This window comes from Colletotrichum navitas (genome assembly GCF_030913465.1).
Source record: "Colletotrichum navitas strain CBS 125086 chromosome Unknown LY79scaffold_155, whole genome shotgun sequence".
In the NCBI taxonomy this organism is placed as follows: Eukaryota; Fungi; Ascomycota; class Sordariomycetes; order Glomerellales; family Glomerellaceae; genus Colletotrichum; species Colletotrichum navitas.
The window spans coordinates 18,291-39,617 of NW_026850701.1; the positions used below are offsets into that span (position 1 = coordinate 18,291).

Below are 21,327 nucleotides of genomic sequence, written 5' to 3' on the forward strand. Positions count from 1 at the left end.
TGTCGGAAATCACGTAGCCATCGACCTCGCAACAGCAAAGAAGCAAATGCTAGCGCTGCATCAGAGCAAACATTTACATGTTCGTGATGAACAGGCTGTCCTACAAGGCACCATGCTGACCTCAGCCAGGATAGGCTAGTTAGTCCTACTAGTAGCAGTGTTCTCTTTTAGAACAACAAAAGCTATGTAACAAATACTAGGAACTAGGGACAAGGTTAATCAGAAAGTGTTCTTGGCCAGCGTGTGCATAGAACATTTAGGCTAGACAAGGGCGCTTAAGAAGCAATAGCCGGATCGCGGGGGAAACGTGATTCGCGCTTAACAAACTATGGTAGGATGCCCCAGAGGGTCACAGCGCACAATTGTGGTGTTCATCAAGGGGACTGACTGCACAATGACAGAAAAACGTTTGGCGCATAGCCGGCTTGGAAGCTGCGGCGGCCATTTAGAGAGCCGTACCATCTTCCCCGGATGGTACGGGCCCTGATGAGCCAGTCATGGTCAACCAGAGACTTTTGTGATGCCCAGTGACAAGATGGGCAGCATCCATGGATGCGTCCAAAGCTTCTTCGATTGCAACCCACCTTTGGGACCGCGACCGCGTCTCGACATCATCGCCTCGCATTCGATGCCTAGTAACCTTCAGCGACGGCTTGACGCACTCAGCACTTCTTGCCTTGTCAATGGCTACCTCGTTCAATGTCAGGTCCTGAGCAATGCAATGCATGCTCTGCAGCTTTCGGAGTACGGAGTCTGAATGTCCCCATTCACACCCCGTGCTCCAGACCATAGCCTCCGCAGCAATCATCACCACAACTGCGATTCCAATGAATGACTTGGCCACATGAGACGTCGTATCCCGCCGTGCAGTTTTTGCCTCCCCATCTGCCCTTTCCACCATCGCTGGCTTTGGTCACGCTAACAGCTGTGGTCCTCTCAGGTTCCGCTTCCAACCTTCGACGTGCCCGAACTCCACGAGCCGATGACCGCTGCCGTCCTGCTGCCGAGTAAGCATGCATCCGACCCCCTTGCGAACCATCATCTACCATCGTGTCCCTCGATTTTCGAATACGTGCTAGTGCAGCAGAATCACAGCAATACGCAAGCCCAGAGGCTCCGTCCGAAGAAGGTGATGAACGGACAGGCCGAGCTGCTCCTCGCTCGCCATTCCACTCGTCTCTTCGTCCTGGTCTTGCGGCTTGCTTTCCAAATGCGGCCTCGATGCAACACTGACGACGTCGACAAGGGCCACAAGGAAGGATGTGGAGTGGAGGCGCCTTTTTGATATCATGCCTCGCCTGTGTGTCTGCCTGCATTGCCCGCAAAAATAAGCTCACAGCAGGGGGCATGGCCTCGAGGCCACCGAATACCAACCACATGGATGCCCGCCGTCAATGAGCTTTGTATGTCCACTTTTCTCCCCGAAGCTGATGGTTTTCATGCTGACCGACCTGAGTGAGGCTTTCTAATGGGAACCGCGCTTTCGAACCACGTCTTGAGCCCCTTTCGCAGACGTTCACTTGCGACACAGCTCCGAGACGAGTTTGTCCGCTTCTTTGGAGAATGCGCGGGAGAGGTCTATCATACGAATACCCGTTCTCGCAATGCATCGCTTTGGTGTGCATGCACTCCTGTCATCGAGAAGAGACGCTCCGTGTACGAACTCGAGGTTGCTAGATGGAACATCCTCTCGTCCCTTTTGTCAGTCCACAGCATTGACTTCTCGCATCGTCAAGACCGTCTCTTCGAGCCTCCTTTTCCAGGGGTGTACAGCAAGCAGCTTGCATCTTCGAAGACGCGACTTGCGGAGAACCCACGACGTGACATGGATATGGATCCAGAGAGACGGGTTGCTTATTTGAGCAATGGAAAGGTTTCGAGATGACCAATGTCGGCAGGTGTTCGGCCTGATGGAAACGTGCCGACAATTTTGGCTCTCGCTCCTGTTCCCAACATTCAAAGCAGGTCGGCTTTTCCCATCGCTCCCGTTGGGCAAATCACCGATAACCCCGCCGTCAGATATCTCCCAATATGTTCTATTTGGAAACGACGTCGCACCTCGTCCGTCGCTCACTTCCTCTGTGTCTTGATTGCCCCTTGCGTAGATTGCTTCGTCTACGATGACGAGAAGCCATTGGCGCCCTGCGGCGGTCTACCGTCCCGGTTCAAGTACCACTTCGTCTCAAACCGCCCCGGCATGCATTCTCTGCAAATTATTTACCTTGTTCGCTCTCTAGAGTTCATTGGTGCGGTTCAAGCCTGCAGCCTGGATCTCGGTGAACCGAGCTCGCAGACGCATCGCCATGTCGGCGCCGCAGAATAAGTCTTGCCTGAAACACTTTGATTGTCTCGGGCTTTCAGACGATTTGCGGGGAGTCGCGTACAAGGAGCCGCCTTCTTCTTCCTCTATCCATCCGATCTGGGCATCGACAGTTCCCGAAGTCCACTGCCCCAGAGTTGCTGGGCTAACATGACGCACTGTCTCTTCCAAGCTGCATTCTGGCCGAAAGCCCGAGTGCCCACACGCGCCCGGGATTACAACACAGCGAAGACTCCGTTCGGCAGGCGTGTCGGATCTAGTTGAGCGCAAGGTGACCAAGTTGATCAAGTTGATCAAGGAAAAGAGGTTGCTCGACGGCCCGGGCTGTTTAGCACACTGTCCAGGATTTCTTGGGTCGTGGCGCCTCTGATAACTCGAATCTAGGTTGGCATGTCGCATCTCAACGACTCTCAGATGTAGGCAAGACAGGTTGCCGGCTTTGATACGGCCCCCTTCTCAGCCGTTGTCAGCCACCACAGAGACGTCTCCTCCTATTTACTTCATCTGATTCTGACGAGATGACTAACCGCAACGCCGGCTGGCTCCATCGACAAGTACCCTTCCCCGGGCTCCAAGTCAAGAAAGACCAACGCCTTCTTCATGCATCCTCGGAAACCCAAGCAGCATTCGCAGCACAAATGGCTCTGACTCCGACTATCGACTGGTTCCCCCGCCCCGACATTGTATCAACCTTTCCAGCGTCAACTTCGTCCATCTTCTTGTGCATCTCTCTCGCCTCCTGTCAATCTCATGGTGCTGGTTAATCTGCTCACAGCCTGCGATACGTTATTGAGTCTTTGGTTTGGGAAAGTAGGTCATTGGCATTCGTCTTCATCAACTTCCCATCTCCCTTTTCCATTGCAGTTTAGCTATTCCTTTGTCTTCTTCATCCATCCTTTTTTCGTGTCTCTGTCACAGGGACATGTAAGCAACCATAAGCCCTAAACGGGCCGCCAAAACTACGTGCTCTTTACAAACAAGGGTCCAAGATGGGATGAATGCTGATGCTAGTATGCCTACCTAGTGGGTCGCTTGCCTGTTCTGGCATTGATGTAGGCTGTAATTGGATCACGACAAGATTAGGTTTTTCAGGGCGAGGGTCAATCCCACCACTACAACGCCAAGCATGCGTTGCAATATTGACCGATCTTGTGCGAGACGGGCCCCTTTGGGAAGAAGCCTCAAGAGCGGCAGAAGGGCCTGGACCCATCACATTGTTGTCAAGGTTGTTTGTTGTTCCATCAGCGTGAGCTGTGCGGAATGCACCCTCCGTTGTCGCCACAGAGGCAAGCCGGGGATGGACGAGAACAGCGACGGTGGGCTTATCCCAACATGGCTAGCTGTGTATTTTTATCCTTGACGTTACGGAAGCGGAGCTCGCTCTGGGCGGCTGAGATTCCTCCGGACTGGGCGAGATTGGCGCCATGTTCATCAATGAAAGTTTCCGCAAAAGGTGTTCTACCTGGGCTGTCCTCGTCTACGTGTCCTGATTTTCAACTTTGTTTCACCTTCCGATTGCTTGCTGTTTCACGATCGCCCTTGGTGACTTCCGCTCACTTCCGCTCGCTTCGGACAGCATCTGGAGTTCCTCGGTCGAACTCAGACTGATCCGTCTGTCACTAATCATGTCGTAAACCTTGGACTACCTGCAAGCGGATTCAGCGGGCTTTGGGCGCAGTGGCGAGGGTATATATCGGCGAAATGCCTCTTTACTACGATTTTCCTTGGTGTCTTCTACTAACTATGTCGTGATATAAGCCGTAATTGCGCAGTGGCAATTACGGATCTGCTTTTGTCATCACAGTTATGAGCCCGCTCTACCCTGGACCTCTGTGTGCCTTAACGGCATGCGCATGTGCTATATCAGAGACCCCCACAATTCCGAGGGGCCCAGGTTCGAGCACTGTTTGGGGCAGTTGAAAACACTACCTATACTTTGGCGAGATGTACCCAATTAGAAGGTTATTAGCAAGAGTGTTCTATATTACTAGCCTTCTGACAATAGATATGTTGTAAACCTGGGGGTGTATGTTGTAATATAAGCTGTAATTGCGCAGTGGCAATTATGGATCCGCTTTTGTCATCACAAACTACAAATTTAAGTACGAGGCCAATTTCCTGATCCACAGTATCTCCTTGTTTGACAAGTTTCTAGCTTCAGCATCCTTGGAATCTCTGGTCCCTAAATGAGTCACTCGGTCTATATGGATGTCAGAGTGCGTCCTCACTGCGTTCCTCCACCTTTCACGTTCAGGGAGCGTCGTCGGTCATTCATAATACTTCTGCAGGCACCTCACTAAATCGACTTCTGTATCCCATCGAACATGTCCCACGTCCCTTGACAATCACAATTACAGGCGGTCTCTTTGGCGCTGCTCCCAACACCCTGCCTCACAAGATTCCTGACGATATCTCGCGCTAACCGCTCGTCTCTGCCTCATGGATCGCAAGATCATGCGTGAAAAAACCGTCCCTGGGCGTTCAAGATTCGCCCTTGGCCATCATCCCTGAGTGATACATGCTGTTATGCTTGCCTCGCCCGCCATATGCCCCTCGAGCCTGACGTCCGTGGGGGTAGAGCTCGTGGATTTGCGATTTTCTCGCAATAACTTTATTCGGCGTAATGACCAGTTCCCTAACGATCGATCAATCATGCAGATGGAGTTTGGTGGTCGAGCGTCAAAGACAGCGGTTGAGATTGCCCGGTTCTGCATGCTGAGCTACAGATGTCCGACGGTTTGATCCGGTTATGGATCATCGGCAGTGGCACGTGCGACGGCTGCCATTAAGACAATGAGGTGACCGGCAAGGACTGGGCCGTGTCTATTATCATAAGCGCTTCCACGATGGTGAAGTCTGTCGAAACGATGCTCCACACGACTAACCTCAACAGAATCCTAGCATTAACAGAGCAGATAATGCCGTTCAAGGTCGATGTTGGATGCATAAACTCGGAAGGATGCACTTGGTCATCGACGAGAACACGAACACGTACCCCGCTCTAAATGGATTGTCATTAAGACACGAGCTCATGGAGTTAGATGAGTTTACGTTGCGGACGACGATCTTGATCTGAAACAAGAGCAGGGCTGGCTGCGCCGGCTTCTTCGAGAGAGGCTCGTTGCCAATGAGTCTTTCGCATGTCCAGTCAGGGCTCCTTCAAGATGCGAATCTGAAAAACAGTGGTTATCAAAGATAAAGATGAGCTAGACGCGCTCGACGAACGCTCTGAAGCCAGCGTTATTAATACACTAATGAGCATACATGGCATAGATAGAGCATCTAGAGTCGTTAGGACAATGATGATGCTGGTAACGATCGGAATAACCACCACAAATGAGCTCGCGATGAAGGCTTTCAACATGAATACTAAATCATCGACAACTCGTATTCCTAGTGCATGGATTGGACAAGCGACGTCAAGTTGAATAAGCGAGTTTATTCGCCGCCGCCAACCTTCATTCTCATGTCTCTTTCTTAAAGCCATTTCCCGTTCATGGCAATGATGATGATGCTTCAAGTGTGCGGCTTGAGTTTGAAGGCAGGCATCGAATGTAATCTGGCGGCTATGTTCCAGACCAAAGGCCTATTTCGGCCGCACCGTTAGCCTTGAGACGTCAGGGATGCTCGACCAGAGGCAAGGGGCTGATTGGTTGGGGATACAGACCAGCAGAAGTGTTTGATGGGGTGCGCAAAGAGAAAGCTTCTGTCTGTTCTGACCGCCACGACACAGCTTCGAGATTTCCCGAGAAACATACATGTCCGAGGGCGGAGATGTAATGTTGTCTGCCTTATACTTTGTCCAAGTCTCGCCGGTGACGCAGCCCCCGGGAAACGGATCAATTATCAGACGAAGACGGGTTTGTTGAATGCATGGTCCATCAGTCAGTCACTTCCCGAAGCTTTGCTTTGAGCGAACTGTGATATATCCATCTGCGACACATGTGACCTTTGCAGGAGTCCCCTGCCGCGACCATTTCCCAGCTTCTAATCGAATGCTGTATCTCAATGAACAACTGATGGTTCTGCGCACCAACCGGCGACGATGGCATAGGTTTACTGTAGAATCGGGTAGCCCGCGTTGTGCAGAGCTGGAGGCGGATCTTTGAAGGGTTCATCTCCATTGGATGTCACCCGGGCAATGGGCGGGCTTGGGTCAGCCAGGCCGACATCCGGCAGGGCGTCCCATAAGATCGAGCACTAGCTTCAGGTGACAGCCTTTACAGCTTGGGATCACCACAGCCATACTAGCTAATAGATCGTCCGAAGATCAGGATGCCCAGGATGCGTAATAGATAGTGCTCGGGTAGCTTTTGAGATGACACTGTCAAAAGGCACAAGACGAATTCCAAGCATGCGTCGGCATCACGAACTTGGTTCAAATACATGGCACCTGCTTTTGGCTACTGAAAGTAACCTCTGAGACGGAATTGGAAGAAGTACGGCCGCGAAGACGCCTCTGACTATTTCGACGAGGCAAGGCTTGACCTAAAAGGATGATTAGACTGTTTTAGTCCCAGAGAGATAAAGCTACTGAAGCATGCAGATGTCCAAAGAACTATAGCGGCAGCTGACCTAGCCAGGCTAGAGCCCTGTAAGCATGTTTGACGAAGCGACAGATAAATAAATAGAGGGAGAAGTGAAGAGACTGAATATTAGACGGCAAAAGACATCTGCACATTATTATGTATTCGCCCTCCCCTCTCTTCTTGATGAATACAAGAAAAGGTTGCAAAGTCCTTGTTTTGCTAGTAGTCTTGACTGGACACACTGCACCCCTGGGGTTGAAGATGGAGAGTCGCCTGGGCACGCCGATCCTGTTGGCTATACAATTATGAGCTTAGCGCCTTTAACCCTCTTCTTGGGCTGGGCTGTTCCTTGGCCCCCCTGGCTGGTCTTTTGGTAGCCATGCTTACGGGTGAAGGTCTGCGAATGCGGAAGACCGTCGTAACTAGGCCCTGCCTCAACAAAGAGCTAGAAAAGCAAAGGACCTTACCGGAAAGTCGTATTGGTGACTTGACGGGCTATGCTCGGTCAATTATCTACCTACGGACAGCTTGTCTTGGGCGCAGAGATACAAATACTCCTAGGTAGGCCTGCTGAAGGTGATTCCAAGCTTAGTTTGCATATTTGTGGAAAGGCGAGGGACCAGGAGGGATCAGTGATTTGGCTCCAGCCAAGTTCCTGTTTGTTGAGGCATGTCATAGGTTTTTGATGTGTGCTCTGTCCCATATGTTTTGTCGAATAATTGTTGAAGCCGCTGTGCCATGCTTTATGCGCGTGTCATTTATCTCAGTAGCCGACGCGGGAAAGAGGATATGTTTGCTGAAAGAGACAGGATTGGATGATGGGAAACTGGATGTCGTGATCGAAGCCTAAAACAAGATTTGATAATCTGCATCAAGAGCCTGTATTTCCAAGATAGGGATCAGGCAGACGGTAGCAGTACCTTCGTCCGTAGTAGTCTTACGGCAGGGCTTCACGACATTTCACTAGACATTCCCATCCTCCTTCATGTACTATTCATATTCAATTGCTTGCCTCAGTCAGTCTAGTAAGTAGCTTGGCAGGGATGACCATCATGAAGAGCTGCAAACATGACGTCCATAAGTTCGTTCCTAAACACACAGGAAATTTAGCGTTTATGCGTACCCTCAATGTGTTTCCGCTTCACCTGCTCTTTGGTCCTCAACCCACCAGAGAGGCCTTGAACCAGACAGCCAGCAACCTGTGTTCTCAGCATCTTGACCAATTTGCATTCTCTATACAGCCGTTCGGCTTAGAGGTTGCAAGCTCCCAGTTGGGGGCCATGTCGGCGGCAATCGGTGTGCATGCCGACCCTTTGCGATCGAGGGTTCAACCGCTACATGCAGTAACGTCAGGGAGCTCGTTGCCATCAAATGTCTTGCGGGTCCGTAGTCTCTGTTTAGCACGAACCCAGCTCATGAGCATGTATTTCGATGGCCTCCATTTTTTGCGCTTGTCCGGCAGGTCAATCCTTTGACGTTGATACTGGTATTTCTTCCTCAAGCTGACTTCTTCCCACATGGACCTTGAAGATGGGTGCTGAAGATGGCAAGACTTAGGTTCCATCAGAGAGACCCAGTAGAGCTCCAGTGAAATTCCCGCAAATGGCCGCCGTCACCGAGCTCTCCGCCATGTTGGCCTCGATAGATAACTCGGGTTTTGGCATGGAGATGCGATGATACTCGCTCTAAAACGCCCCATGAGGTGATTCCGGGACCTCTTGACTTTATTTACGACTTTCAAAGATATCCATCTGACCATATATGCCACTAGCGACTCCGAAAACACGCGACTTGACCTTAAGCCCATGCATGCCATCGTTTTGTGACATGGACTGCGCGCCCTTGTGACTCTTGGGCAAGATCGCAGTCATTCCTTAGTTGCTAATCCGTCCTGCCCTAAAGTAGTATCTATGATGATCCAGCCCGCCTAAATGTCCGCCAACTTTCATTGGGGCTCCTTGAATCCCACATGATGAAGGCGTTCTTTACAGGTAATGAGAATGAGCTTGTTGAATCAGCTGCATCAGTTGGATAGCGTTACGATGCCACACAGTTCTTGCGTGTTGACTCCGCCCGCTGGGGCCTTTGGGCGAAAGCAGCTGTGTTCACAGTTGAAATGCTGGCTGTAAATGTCGAGAGGCCGTCCGATTTCCGCCTGCGCCTGCATCAACTACTCATGGTGACTCGAGATCCCATGGGAGCGAGATTATATAGGCAAGGACCTTGTAGCCGTGATTTCATCATGAATGGAAACCTCCTGCGCGCATCTTCTGTTTCTTCTGTGCCAGTCACGCTGGTCCGTCCACAGGACCTTGCAGGCTACAGCGGCGGTTCAGGACGAGTTTGGATGACTGTAAGCATACTTTTGGGATTTTCTTCCTCGCTGTGCCTCACAGAGGCTCCAGTCTTGCACAGTGGGGAGAGTTATTCAGCAAAATTCTCCTGGCCATGTCTACTCAGCCTAATAATACCTTCTTAGAAAGCGTAAAACAGCAATCAGCCTATAACATAGAGCTGTTTTCTAGATTTAAAACCCTTCACGAAGCATTCAGATTCTATACCTAGATCAAAGGACGACCATTTGGTTCAATGAGAATAGTATATCTAGCATTAAGAACTCCAAATTCTCAACATGGCGCTAATGGCTTGCTTTTGGATTATTCCAGAGGAGTCCGCCATACTTAGGCTGCCCGCAGCACAAGAAACATGTCGCGTTGCTGATTGCAACCACATAGACATCTGCAAGTTTTCTGGTGCCAGGGATCCAGAATGGATACAACTAGCGGAGACTCTTGTCAAGGCCGCTAATATTGCAACAAACTCTTTCAATTATAGCCCAACAATTCTCTCTCGTAAAGCCACGTCAGCGCCTTATCGACAAGATGACATAGGTAAGTGGGCATGTAACATATAAAAATGTAAATCAGTTCGTGATTACTAAAGCCATTGGGCCAGCGCAAGAACAAGTTTCCTTGTTCAAGGCTACCAGCAATATTCAGAAAGTGGTTAATTCTGCTGAAGATTTCCGTACTGGTAATGAGTACCGCAGGAAATTGAAAGAGTCTGAACATGCCAGGAACAGCAATTGGACGCTCGGGAGTTCGCTGCTGGCGTTTCTAACCCCGATCTTGACCCTACTCTCAAGCGGGCTGTTTACATTAATTGCATTAGCGCCTATCATCGCCACCTTGCCAAGTAAGGAGTCTGCCCTAGCTATGGCTGCTAAGGGTGAAGAAGATGAACATAAGATAATGGAAGTGGAGACTTGGGCGATTGAGAGGCTTAACGAGCATCTCCACGGAGCCCTACGGGCTTCTGACATGCTTCGGCGGGCCATTAGCTTTCAAGAGCTTCAGGACGCGAACGACTTGCTACTATCAGCACTTAATCATGCCTACCATCTACATCAGAAGCTCCGGCACCAGCTTGACTTCATTATAGTAGATCTCTATGAGCGACAGGTATCTTATAATAAGGCTGAGTATCTGAAAGATTGAATCGAAAACGTACGTAAAGAAGCTGCTGTTTTGCGGGATAATTATAATTCCTGTGTGATAAAGTAATTCGTTTCGAGCAGACAGTCTAATCTAGTGCGGACCTGGTTCCCTATGTAAGGATGAAAGCTGCTGCAACACGCACAGAAAGTTATGGTTTCAAGGAGTCCAAGTGAGTCCAGCGGAGGGATTCCCGGAATATGTTGGCTAACAAACATATAGCTGTGGCTCGACCTGCATATCAGACTGCGACGCCAAGGCAATGTGTGGCATCGACTCGGCGGATGGCAAGACGCCATGCGGCCTGAAGCTCTGCTGCTCCTTTTACGGCTGGTGTGGCACTGAGTCGGTCCACTGTCTTGATCCTGAGCCGCAGTTTGGTAAGACACCATGTCAGCTGGGCTTTGGGTCTTTCTAGATAAAAGAGGCCCCATCTTGTGGAAAAGAATCCGGGACCTCAGGCAGTCGTCGCGTTGGGTATTACCAAGGATGGAACACTTGAGAGCGCGTTTGCGACAAGGTCCGCCCTGGCCAGATCAACACGCGCGGGTTAACTCATCTCTTTTATTCGTTTGCCTTCTTCCATCCAACAACGTTTCAGGTGATGTCTATGCACAAGGAAGACGTTTTTCTCTATGGCGAGTTCACTTCACTGAAGCGGAACGGTCTGCAGACGTGGATCGCAGTTGGAGGTGTCAGTAGCCCCTTTCCCATTGACACCATTCCCCTTCTTGTTTGTCGCAACTTATTTGTTGAAGCTGACTGGGCGAATAGTGGGCGAATAGTGGTCGTTCAACAATCCCGGGACTACCGAGACCGCCTTTAGCGACATGGTATCTACTGCAGCTAAACGGGCTACTTTTATCAAGTCGTTGCTGGATTTCATGGACAAGTTTGGTTTCCAGGGGGCCGACATCGACTGGGAATACCCATCCGAGCCCAAGCGCGGCGGCCGGGCGGATGACGCCGAGAGTTTGATGTCTCTGATGAAGGAAATGAGAGCCGCCTTCACGCCTAGAGGCTACGGAAGCAGTCTTGCTCTAGCTCCCGATTACTGGTACCTTCGAGGGTTCCAACCAGCTGACATGCAACAATATGTTGACTTTATGGGCTTCATGTCGTACGATCTCCATGGATCTTGGGACACAGACGTCAAGACACTCGGGTTCATTGTGCGGCCGCAGACGGACATCACGGAGATCAGCAAGGGCCTGATGACGCTGTGGTATGAAGGTGTCGAGCCGTCTAAAATCAATTTGGGCCTTGCCTACTACGGCCGCACATACACCCTGCCTGATCCCGGTTGCGGCATGATGGGCTGCAGCTTCGTACCAGATGAAGGAGGTGCCCCAGGTGAATTCACCGCATTCTCGGGCATCTTGTCTAACAAGGAGATTCAGCGCATCATCAAGGACCAAGGCATTACACCGTACTTCAATGAAACTGCCATGGTGAAGTATTTCACCTACAGCGGCAACAGCTGGGTGGGCTACGATGACGACGAAACCTTTGCGATGAAGCGAGCCTTTGCGGACGAACACTGCTTGGGGGGTACCATGATTTGGTCTATCGACTTTGACGCTAGGACGGGAGGCGGCGGAGAGGCGAATGAGTACCAATCCCCAGAGTCGGCTAGCATCATTCCCATGGCACATACGACCGTTGAGCCGGGTGCGACCTTCACCCTTGGGTAGAGCGCTGCAAGTGACATTGTCGGTCTGCCGCTCGACGGCAGCCAGAATAGTCCCCTGGGTCCCGAAAAGACGTCTACATGCTGCGGCACCGAGGGGTCGGTCGGGAACCCAATCGAGATAGCAGCCGGCTTCGCGGTTCCGATGGATATAGCCCTTCCGAGCGGCTTCATCCCAGGCCAGTAACTTACCGATGCCAATGGCAATCAGATACTAGCCGGCCAGCCGTTGCCCAGAGAGACAATCATTCCCCGAGGCACGGGTTTCCTGTCATCGTTTATTCTTAGGCCCAGCTAACTGTTAAACGAGGAAGAAAACGATGACAACGCCAGCAACGGGACCCTAATATAGATTTCGTCCATGATCTGGGACCAGGAGAATCCGAAGCTGAACTGCTTCCCACCTTGCACCATTGTCCTTCCGCCGTGGCCCAAGATCAAGGTGATCATCGACTATCCTCGCGTCACATCGACAAACACAGAGAAGAGCCGAACGACTACCATTACATTCCCTCCCCCTACAGAGTCACTGTGGCCGATTGAAACCATCGTGGTGGACATAGACGATCCCATACAGACGGGGCAAACAAGAACGTCGACCCCAAGGCCTCGGACGACCACGACATGGCCTGTCGTGGAATGGTGGGACGAGGATGGCTACCATCACTTAACCTGCCCTCCGCCGTCGCCTTCTCCTCCGCCTCCTCCGCCGATAATTACCTTTCCTAAACTTACGGTTGAGACTGGGCCCCCTTTTTCCACGGTGACGGCGTGCGTATTTCCTGGCCCTGGCTGTACTGGTTCTGATCCCGGTCCCGGTCCCAACCTGGATGACCCCGAGGACCCCGAAGATAAACCCTGGTGATACTGGCGACCCCGACGAGGAAGGTAATCCTGACGACACGTGCATCTTCAATCCCCCAAGTTCTGACCCGGAGCCTACATTAAAGTCTACACCGGCATCGACATCGACATCGACACCCACGCCGACCCAGACACCAGAGCCCCCAAAACTTAACAGTCCCGACACGTCCCAAGACAAAGTCAACTGCTACGACAGCGGGCAGTGGCCGTATTGTTGGCGGACCATACAAGCAATCGACCGCCTCTGCGCAGGCCTCAAAGGCTAGACATTAAGTCCCGGAACATACCGCGAGTACAAGGCGAAGTGGCCCACAGAATCGCGCACAGAGTGGGAGGTAGCCAGGGTCGAGGTCATTGCCAGTATAGAGATCAAGCAGGCTTGCGAGTGGAGGGTTGACGAAGGGGAATACGGCAGGGAGCTGCGGAAACCCGTCGATCAGTGCGATACCAACGGGGAGAACAGGAAGCAGGGTGGCACCATGGAGAACAACTGCATCAAGTGGCGGCTTGATCCTAACGCGCGGAACTAGGCCATTGTGTGCTGAAGCATGAGATACGTTGTCTTGAATTTTCCTACTTAGTTTTGTGTCTATCGTCAGATAGACATGAGTTCACTGTCATGTACAGCACAGAACCCTCGTATACAATCACGTTTGAGCTTTGTATTTGTTTGACTTGGCGAAATACTAGAACGTATCCCTATTACTGGCTGTTCTCTATGATTTCACTGTAGTATTCTGATTAGTACTACTATACATATTACTAATGCCATACATTTCTCTTTTCCTGATCATAGTGATTGTTGTGGTTGATCTTTTCTTTGCCTGCAGTATTTATCTTGTCTTCATGCGCTGCCCTGTCTTATATAGCTGTGTTACGTTTATTCCTGCAATCCTGCTTATCCTGCTTTGCGGTCTTAATCCTCTTCTTAATGCTCTTAATGGTAGCATTCTTGTCAATATCTGTGTCAGATTGATTCTGCTTATCCTTCAGCCTTCCTGCCTCTCTGGCACGATCTGTCTGAGTTTGAGTTAATTCCTGTTCGAAATTTGCCCGTTGGTCCTTGAAGGTAGCCACCAGAGAGTTGTTCACGTCGCGGGCCTTCTTATGGTCCTCGTACCTCTTTTTCAACACTTCTACCTCCACGAGCGTTTTAATATAGACTGAATCTTTGGTAAGGCCTCTGACGAGAACCTGACGCTTATCGAGCTCTGCTTCTGCAAGTCTGTGCAACTGAGCCTTCGACTCGTCGCTGGTCAGCACACCCTCGACCGCCTGCATCCGCGCGCTGAAGTACAGTCCAAGGACAGAGTTGCACTTGCTCACAAGTTTCGCGTGCGCAGCGTCGGCGGCCGCCTTCTTGAGCGCGTTATCTCCGATCTTGGGATCATGTGGCACCTAATTCTGCACCTCACTGCGCGTATGATTCTCCACCTGGTCCTGGAATATCTGTGGCTCCAAGGCCGAGAAGGGTACGTGCTGTTGGGGTACCTGGGCAATGCGCTTGAGTGCCTTACGTTTTGTCTCCTCTGCAGTAAGCAACTTCCGCGCATGCCAGTCGTGGTATTTGACCACCTTGTCACTGACATACGCTGCGATAAAGTAAGTGTCTCCAATTGCACCAAAAATATACGAGGGGATTGTGCTGGACGGCGTCAATGCAATCTAAAATCAATGAGGAAAATCATCGATTAGAAACTGCCGCTTTCTAAGCTTGGCCCAATAGACCAGACGAATGCCAAGGCTGAGAGACTGCAGCCGAGAAACTTGGACATAGATACTGGAAATAGGTAAGGACTTGCTTCTACTTACAGTGCTATCCAGGGGTGGGCTTTTGCTCATCCTGCCCGCCACGTTCTCGGCGGCTGCATCTCCTGACTTGCTGCGCGTGCCCTTGAACGTCGTGAAGACTGCTTCATCGTCCACCGAAGCCTTAGCCAGGCTGAAGCGTAGAACATACTTGTAGCCATCGTTTGTGAATACGATGTTTCCATTGTTGTCTGTCTCGTTGTGGACATGGTCGCCGTTGATGTAAACGCTGCATTGCGAGTCCCCGGGCTCTATTTTCTGTGGCGGGGCTTTGAGAGATCTGCGCATACCGTAAGTTGGCAGAGTCGACGACCAGTACGGCCTTATTTAAGCTGTCCGGCTGGATGAACTCGTACATGCCTCCGAATTGGTTGAGCTCGAAGGAGGCCGAGTAATCAGCGTCGTCCGCCTCGGCCGTCTTGATCGAGGCTTCAGTGTTGATATGGTAGTCTGATCCCCCAGCTATCAACATTTGAATCTCGTCAGTCTTGCCATCGGCCAGGATGTCCAAGGTTTGTTTGAGGATTGGCTTGTCACCTGGCATATCGCGGCGGTAGTCCTCGTTGCTCTTCGGGGCGGTGTTGACGACATTATCGGGCGCAAACTGAATGCTAATGATGGCTATGGCCTGGACTGTGGGACTTTCTTCTGCTGGCTCTACGTTGCCAAAAATGATGAGGTCGTAAGGTAGATGAGCATTTGGAGCACTGTCCACTTGAATCGTGTGCTTCCCAGGAGCGAAGACGTTGGTCATAGCGAAGTACTTCAGGATGGCGCTGCTGTCCGCTGTAGGAAGCTTGATGTTGTCCAGGCCAGTCTTGATTTATGGCGGAATTGGTTGCTGATGACCAGTCATGTCAGCAAGAATGTCACCATCGTCGCCGTGTTGCCAATACGTCCAGTCGTCGGCACTTACATGTAGCCTTGCCTCCACTTCCTCGTCGCTGGCAATTGTAAACAGAGCCTGCGACTTATGGAGCCATACATGGTATGCCACGGAGCCCCATCGACCACCGCCAGTAATTGCGCCGGGCTGAAGCATCGCGAACCGCTCGTTCCACTCGACCCTCTCCCACTAGTCGCAATACCAAGTCGCCGTATTGTCTTCCATGGAGAGCCTCATAGGGTGGGCGTTGTCACCAAAATCAAAGTTTGTGTCGTAGGCTGACCCACAGGTCAAGTTGTGTTAGCTATCAAGAAAGAAACGCTGATGAGTAAAAGGAGGCCAATCTCGGACTTCGTCGCGCTGCATGCCTGGCTTGACCTTGCCTGTCTAATACTTCAGATGTTGGTGAGTCTTGCTAAAGACATAAATATGCTGAGAACAGCCCTCGAAGAGGCGAAGACCGCGAAAAGTCTTTCCGAGGAGGGGCCGGAGCTCCGCTGGTCCCTTAGCTCCCTCGCCAAACGTCTGTCGTGGTGTAGCGAGCAATTCACAAGCTGCATTAGGGTGGAAACGCAAGGCGGCGCTTATGGTTATGGTGGGCTTGGGGGTGAAGGCTTCCCTCCAGGTCTCAACGGAACTTGTGGACTTGCGGGAACCGTTGTCAGTTCTGGCCTTGACGATAAGGATCTGTTGCAGACTGACTCCACTATCATTCATCCTGATCAAGTCGCCATGACCCTGCAGCGAATTGAGCACCTCTATTACACGGTCCAGCTAGCACCGGCCTCGAATACCATCGTTACGCAGCTCGAACGACTGCAATGGCTAGATCCTATCAACAAAGACTTGCCCGTATGGGCTGCCTATCAGCGCGACGAGAGCAGTCTATCCATTGTGCCCAGCAGTGTTGATGGGGCAAAGCCTTCATCGATCCAGTCCCTCCAGGACGGCAAAAAGAAACTCGACGGTTACTCTGCGCAGCTAGCCTTATGCTTTGACTTTTACGGCTATGCCAAGACGTGCTCGCTTTGTGGAACCCTGAAGCTGTACCTTGAAACCTTTGAGAGCGTGAAAGATGACTATACCAAGCTTGAGAAAATCCATCAGGAGTTTCAGAATATGGCCAAGGATCAGATAATGACCGAGAGCCAGGAAGAAGCGGCGCGGGCAGCTGCACAGTCGTCGGTCGACCGAGGCAATGAGGAAATTCAGGAGCTGAAGAAGCGTCTCACAAAGTCGCGCAGAAGGATCGATGCCCTTCAGAACATGCTGACACCCCAGGCACGAGCTGTGGACATGACTATACAGCAGGCTGATCAAGCCATTGTGTCGAATGTAGGATCACAAGTGCATGTTATCGCTATTGGCGACATAATGATTCCTTATTACTGACACGTGGCCGCAGCTGAACTTCAATCTCAAAAGCTTTTTGTCTGCCGACTCTTAATTTCTTTTGGCCCTAGGCTTGCCAATGGCCATTGCGCAAGCTCTGAGCATTGTTGACACTGCCACTTGTACAGTAAGTTAAAGTGTCTCTATGTGGTGTTATATTATTAATTAGCTTAACTTGCGCGCGGATAGATACTAGATTTGGCTGAGACAGGCATTGACAAGACCTACGTGATCAGCGAGCTCAAGACCATGGGCTCTTGGACCCACGACATTGATACGTCTATCTACTCCAACGTGGATTCGGACAAGATTGTCATTGATGAGCCCACTGCTACTAAGCTCATTGGAGACGAGGAAGATGTTGAGGCCTAGGTTAACAAGTACGTCGCCACTATTGACGAGACCACAGCAAAGGCTCTTCTCAAGGCGGTCAAGGACGACGTCGTAGGAATACAAACGCGTAAAAGTGAGATCCTGTAATTTAACGTCTGCATCAGGCTCATTAAACAGTCGCAGGCCACACAAATGGATGCGCAGCAGGTTGTGGGCGCTAAGACCAAACATGTTGCTAACCTTGACAGAAAGGTTCCTTTATTTGCTGTTGCTGTTAATTAGGCGTTCTCGAATATCACAGTAATGAAGCTCTAGTTGCTATACGATGTAGACTGGGCACTAGCCTGTGTAGGTAGTTTTCTTCTATTTATACTAAGTTCTCATGATTATGACTAACAGAGGACTCAGTATACTCTAGACACAAAAACAGACAACCTTGCTACTATCCGCAGGATAGGCTTTCCCATCCCAAGCAACTCCACAGCCCTGGACAAGACGTTTACAAAGCTCCCACCCAAACTAGCCAATCAGGCCAACAAATTTAGCAGTCTGTGGCAGGCCTACGGGGTTCAAAAGATTGACCCTTTAACCAAGAAACCAATGGAGGTGCACCTCGGCAAGTTCGAGCTTGACACCCTCGAGGAGGACCGGCTGGTCACGCTTAAGCTCGACGCGGTGCACAAAACGGCCAGGAAGGCAGAGAGCGACTTCTACATATTACAAGGCTTACGCGCGTCTGTCGTACGCTTCTACCTTGAGAGCGCAGACGTGCCTGCTGACTCCGCGCAGGTGCTCATCCAGCTAACGCACCATGGTGACTCAACATTTTGTAACGAGTACGACATGCCTATTAGGTTTAACCACGAGAACATTAACTTTGACTTCAAGTACAATGCTTGTATACGCGAGATACTCATGGATGGTGATCTTAAGGCGAAGGTTTGCTTAGAGCATGACTTGAAGCTTGCCCTGCCGAGTCCCTTTGGTACCTGGACCGTGGGCATCTCCAAGGACTGGAACTCGGACGAGCTGTATCTCTCTGGTATAACGGACGCCTGGTTCGAATTCCCAGGGTGGACGCGGGAATTCAGCGCGTAGCGTTGAATGCGTAGTGTTAGCTTTGGAAGCCCGCAGAAAGGAGAGATCAAGCATACTTTAGATGCTCGCAGAGCAGGTGATTGGCTGAACTACTAGCTGATCATGGACATGTGCTATCGGGTTTGTTACCAGGGAGCCAGGACACCGGATGGGTTGCGTCACAGGATGCGTTTGGTAGAATTTCAAATGTCGTTCGGGTGGTGCCCTGGGCGTCAAAGAGTCATGAAGCCGATCAGAGGCCGGTTGCAGAAGATTTAGGATCAATCAAGGCTGGGCTAAGATTAGTATACCTATAAGTCCAGTTGGGCACGTATAATCTATAGCAGTATCTATAATTTACTTAAAGTCTAAGTATTTAGTGTACTTAGTACTTTACTACGACTGGCTATTGATACTTTTATAACCTATATAATACAAATGTGGTTTCAAATAATAGAGATGATATAGTTAGCTTTATACTAATTAGTTCTGTCTCCTAATAAGTTTTTGGCTTCTCTTAATGTCTGCATCATAAATTCCAGAGAACATTAGCTATCTTTTATTATGCTAGTGGAGCTATTCATTCTGCAACACCCCGGCTCTGCAGATATACCCCTTTGCGGCCATCTCGAGGGCACTTCTGCTCGGTTCAGCTGCGCGGCACCGGTCAGATATCGAATGGGTACGGCTTCCTATGACGTCTAGATGATGGTCACTACAATGTTGTCGAGTTTGCCGTCGCGCGTCTCCCTCCCTTTGTCTGTTGTGTCCCATTCCTCCCCGCCACCACCTCGCTCATGTATTGCTGCGTTCCTCTTGCACGTCCTCTGCCGAAAGCCTGAGCACGGCTCGCTTGTACCAGGGCCAGTACGTGTCCTCGATCCATCGTGCGATATACTGCAACGCGCACGCAATTTGATAAACACCCATGACTTGATCTGTCGAACCGATGAGTTGGTTTGTCCAAAGCGTCTGGTCGAAAAAGTTGTCAGCCAAGTGAATTCTGCCCTGCTAGTCCGCGGGTGTTACGTACAATGCTGTCTCCCCGCTTTGTACTTGCCACGAAGTACCAGGAGTGGCCTAGAACGACGATGCCCGGAAGAAAGTCCACCAGCGGCGTGCTGGGCTCATCACGACCGACAAGGCGCTCTAGGAGACGCCATTGGGCAGCTTGCCAAACGGCGAGCTGGGCGTGGGCGTCGGCTTCGTCCCCGCTCTGAATCTTAGTCTCGATGCTGAGTGCGATGGGTAGTTCCTGGAGCGCGTTGAAGTCGGTATGATTGATGGAAATGTTAGTCCAGACATCCTGGTCGCGTATGGCGCGGATGGCTGCGGCGGAGAGGGCGTCAGGCTGAATGCACACGCAGTAGTCGACTTTGCGCCCACGAGACTCGGCGTATGAAGATATCAGGGATGCCGTGGTGCTATGCAAGAGGCATAGCCCCCAGATATCAGTATCAGAATCACGACGCAACTTGGAATAAGGGAGACAAACCAAGGCATGTAAGCCGTGAGGTCGATCGGTCGAGATCGCCAGATGGGCGGGAACGCTAACGAGAGGACTGGCCCGTGTACGGCCTGATTCCAACCCGGCTCGTCCAGGACCATGTCGTTGCAGGCTTTGCTATTTGCAAGGATATTCAGGACGTCCTCGACTTTGGGGGTCGGCCCAAGTTTTGTCCGTGGCTGGGGGGCATCTGCTGCTGACGACGGCTCGAAAACGTAGTCGTCAATGGCTTCTTGTTGAAATCTTGGTATTCTCTCAAAGGCGGATTGAACGGCAGCCTAGGTCCGGCCTATGTGTCAGCGTTCAAGGCTCGACCTGGAAAGGGCCGCGGTCCCCAAAAGAAGCGGCAAGAATCTCACCAACCTTTTCAGCGGCACCGACCACGCATATCCCCTTGCTATATGCGTTCATCTGTCTCCAGAACGTCTGGAGAGTCAGCGGGATGCCTTGAGTGGCATCGTATTGTTGACAGCGAATGGTGGTCTTTGTAGTGTTGCGGGCCTGTTTCTTGGGCGAGAGGGAGCCGCTGCGATGAGTGGAGGAGGGGGGTTTGCCAAAGGGGCCAAGGATCGGTATCGTTCGCGGGCGCTTCGTAGGCGTTTGGTCGGGATCATGGTGGGACGAAGAGGTGAGGCTGAGCGAGGAACCGCTATCGTCGAGTGACCTCTTGTCGTAGAGCGACGTCATTATGGTTGATTGTGGTGGAGTAAGGAGGCGGCGTCTCTTGGCCGGGCGCGGCCCTTGGTCATGACCTTTGCTTCGTCGATGGAAATTGCGAGGCGTGGGGCTGGCTGGCAATGGTGAGGTGCAAGGCAGGTCAGCAAGCCATTCGAATACTCTCCGTTGAGGGCAAAGGAAATGTTCCATGTGTTTTCTATGCGGCGACGGATGAGAGGCGGCAGCTGCGGATTGGAAGGTGATGATAGGTGTGGTGACAGAATTACGTCGAAACGAAATGCATCGCGCCGGCGACATGTTGACGCGGCGGTTGACGTGGAAACCAATAGTCGATGGTAAGGTTGGTATCTTATCGATAGGGATGCCCTTACATAATCCATGTCTGATAAGATGCCTGGTGGAATCAGGCACAGCGGATGACGGACGGGGAAACGTCGGCGAATTGTCTGAGCATGGGTTTCCCAAAGTCGAATGTACTCCGTACTTGACGTGGGAATCCACCTAGCCACACTGTGGCGGTGTGCGCGACCGTCGACGGGTTACGCGCGGAAGGTTCTACACCGCAGTGGTGAAATGCAAATATGGAACGCTCAGAGAACCTGACCCAAACATGCCACATTATAACTCATGTACTTGTTGGTTGCTCCTAGTGTAAGGGTTGCTTGCATTAATTAGGTATACTTGGACTGAGAAATATCTATTAGGGCCTGCGGACAGGGGTGAGGATTAGGTAGATGCTCTTTGTACG

The 21,327-nt window shown here is 51.2% G+C and overlaps 6 protein-coding genes across 6 annotated transcripts; 3 read left to right on the forward strand and 3 right to left on the reverse strand.

The window, feature by feature from the left end:
* Positions 1–10,239: 10,239 nt before the first annotated feature.
* On the forward strand, positions 10,240–13,163 carry LY79DRAFT_595078 (glycoside hydrolase superfamily; the record flags this gene model as incomplete). The annotated part of the gene is given in 8 exon segments (XM_060561747.1): positions 10,240–10,289; positions 10,566–10,723; positions 11,036–11,037; positions 11,129–12,033; positions 12,049–12,172; positions 12,386–12,558; positions 12,640–12,894; positions 12,959–13,163. 8 exon segments carry the CDS (start codon positions 10,240–10,242, stop codon positions 13,161–13,163), a joined length of 1,872 nt encoding a protein of 623 aa, XP_060407371.1.
* A 595-nt stretch (positions 13,164–13,758) lies between these two features.
* On the reverse strand, positions 13,759–15,748 carry LY79DRAFT_674906 (uncharacterized protein; the record flags this gene model as incomplete). Its single annotated transcript, XM_060564377.1, has 5 exons — positions 13,759–14,277; positions 14,332–14,562; positions 14,710–14,935; positions 14,997–15,523; positions 15,623–15,748. The coding sequence occupies 5 exons, from the start codon at positions 15,746–15,748 to the stop codon at positions 13,759–13,761; spliced, it is 1,629 nt and encodes a 542-aa protein (XP_060407372.1).
* Positions 15,749–16,021: 273 nt separating this feature from the next.
* Positions 16,022–16,984, forward strand: LY79DRAFT_584959 (uncharacterized protein; the record flags this gene model as incomplete). The annotated part of the gene is made up of 1 exon (XM_060560450.1): positions 16,022–16,984. One exon carries the CDS (start codon positions 16,022–16,024, stop codon positions 16,982–16,984), a length of 963 nt encoding a protein of 320 aa, XP_060407373.1.
* A 192-nt stretch (positions 16,985–17,176) lies between these two features.
* LY79DRAFT_584960 (uncharacterized protein) lies at positions 17,177–17,548 on the reverse strand (the record flags this gene model as incomplete). Its single annotated transcript, XM_060560451.1, has 1 exon — positions 17,177–17,548. One exon carries the CDS (start codon positions 17,546–17,548, stop codon positions 17,177–17,179), a length of 372 nt encoding a protein of 123 aa, XP_060407374.1.
* A 369-nt stretch (positions 17,549–17,917) lies between these two features.
* Positions 17,918–18,415, forward strand: LY79DRAFT_584961 (uncharacterized protein; the record flags this gene model as incomplete). Its single annotated transcript, XM_060560452.1, has 1 exon — positions 17,918–18,415. One exon carries the CDS (start codon positions 17,918–17,920, stop codon positions 18,413–18,415), a length of 498 nt encoding a protein of 165 aa, XP_060407375.1.
* A 515-nt stretch (positions 18,416–18,930) lies between these two features.
* LY79DRAFT_572585 (uncharacterized protein) lies at positions 18,931–20,833 on the reverse strand. Its single transcript, XM_060559376.1, has 4 exons — positions 20,265–20,833; positions 19,890–20,179; positions 19,428–19,818; positions 18,931–19,366 (listed from the first exon to the last, which is right to left on the reverse strand). Exons 1-4 carry the CDS (start codon positions 20,766–20,768, stop codon positions 19,190–19,192), a joined length of 1,362 nt encoding a protein of 453 aa, XP_060407376.1. The 5' UTR covers positions 20,769–20,833; the 3' UTR covers positions 18,931–19,189.
* Positions 20,834–21,327: the final 494 nt, after the last annotated feature.

What these genes read in the sequence shown, in the direction of transcription:
- LY79DRAFT_572585 (XM_060559376.1), bottom strand. Translation starts at nt 20,768, where the DNA reads ATGGAACATTTCCTTTGCCCTCAACGGAGAGTATTCGAATGGCTTGCT. An exon ending in TGGTCGGTGCCGCTGAAAAG is followed by an intron (nt 20,180 to 20,264) that starts GTTGGTGAGATT and finishes GGCCGGACCTAG; the next exon opens with GCTGCCGTTCAATCCGCCTT. An exon ending in CAAAGCGGGGAGACAGCATT is followed by an intron (nt 19,367 to 19,427) that starts GTACGTAACACC and finishes TTTTTCGACCAG; the next exon opens with ACGCTTTGGACAAACCAACT.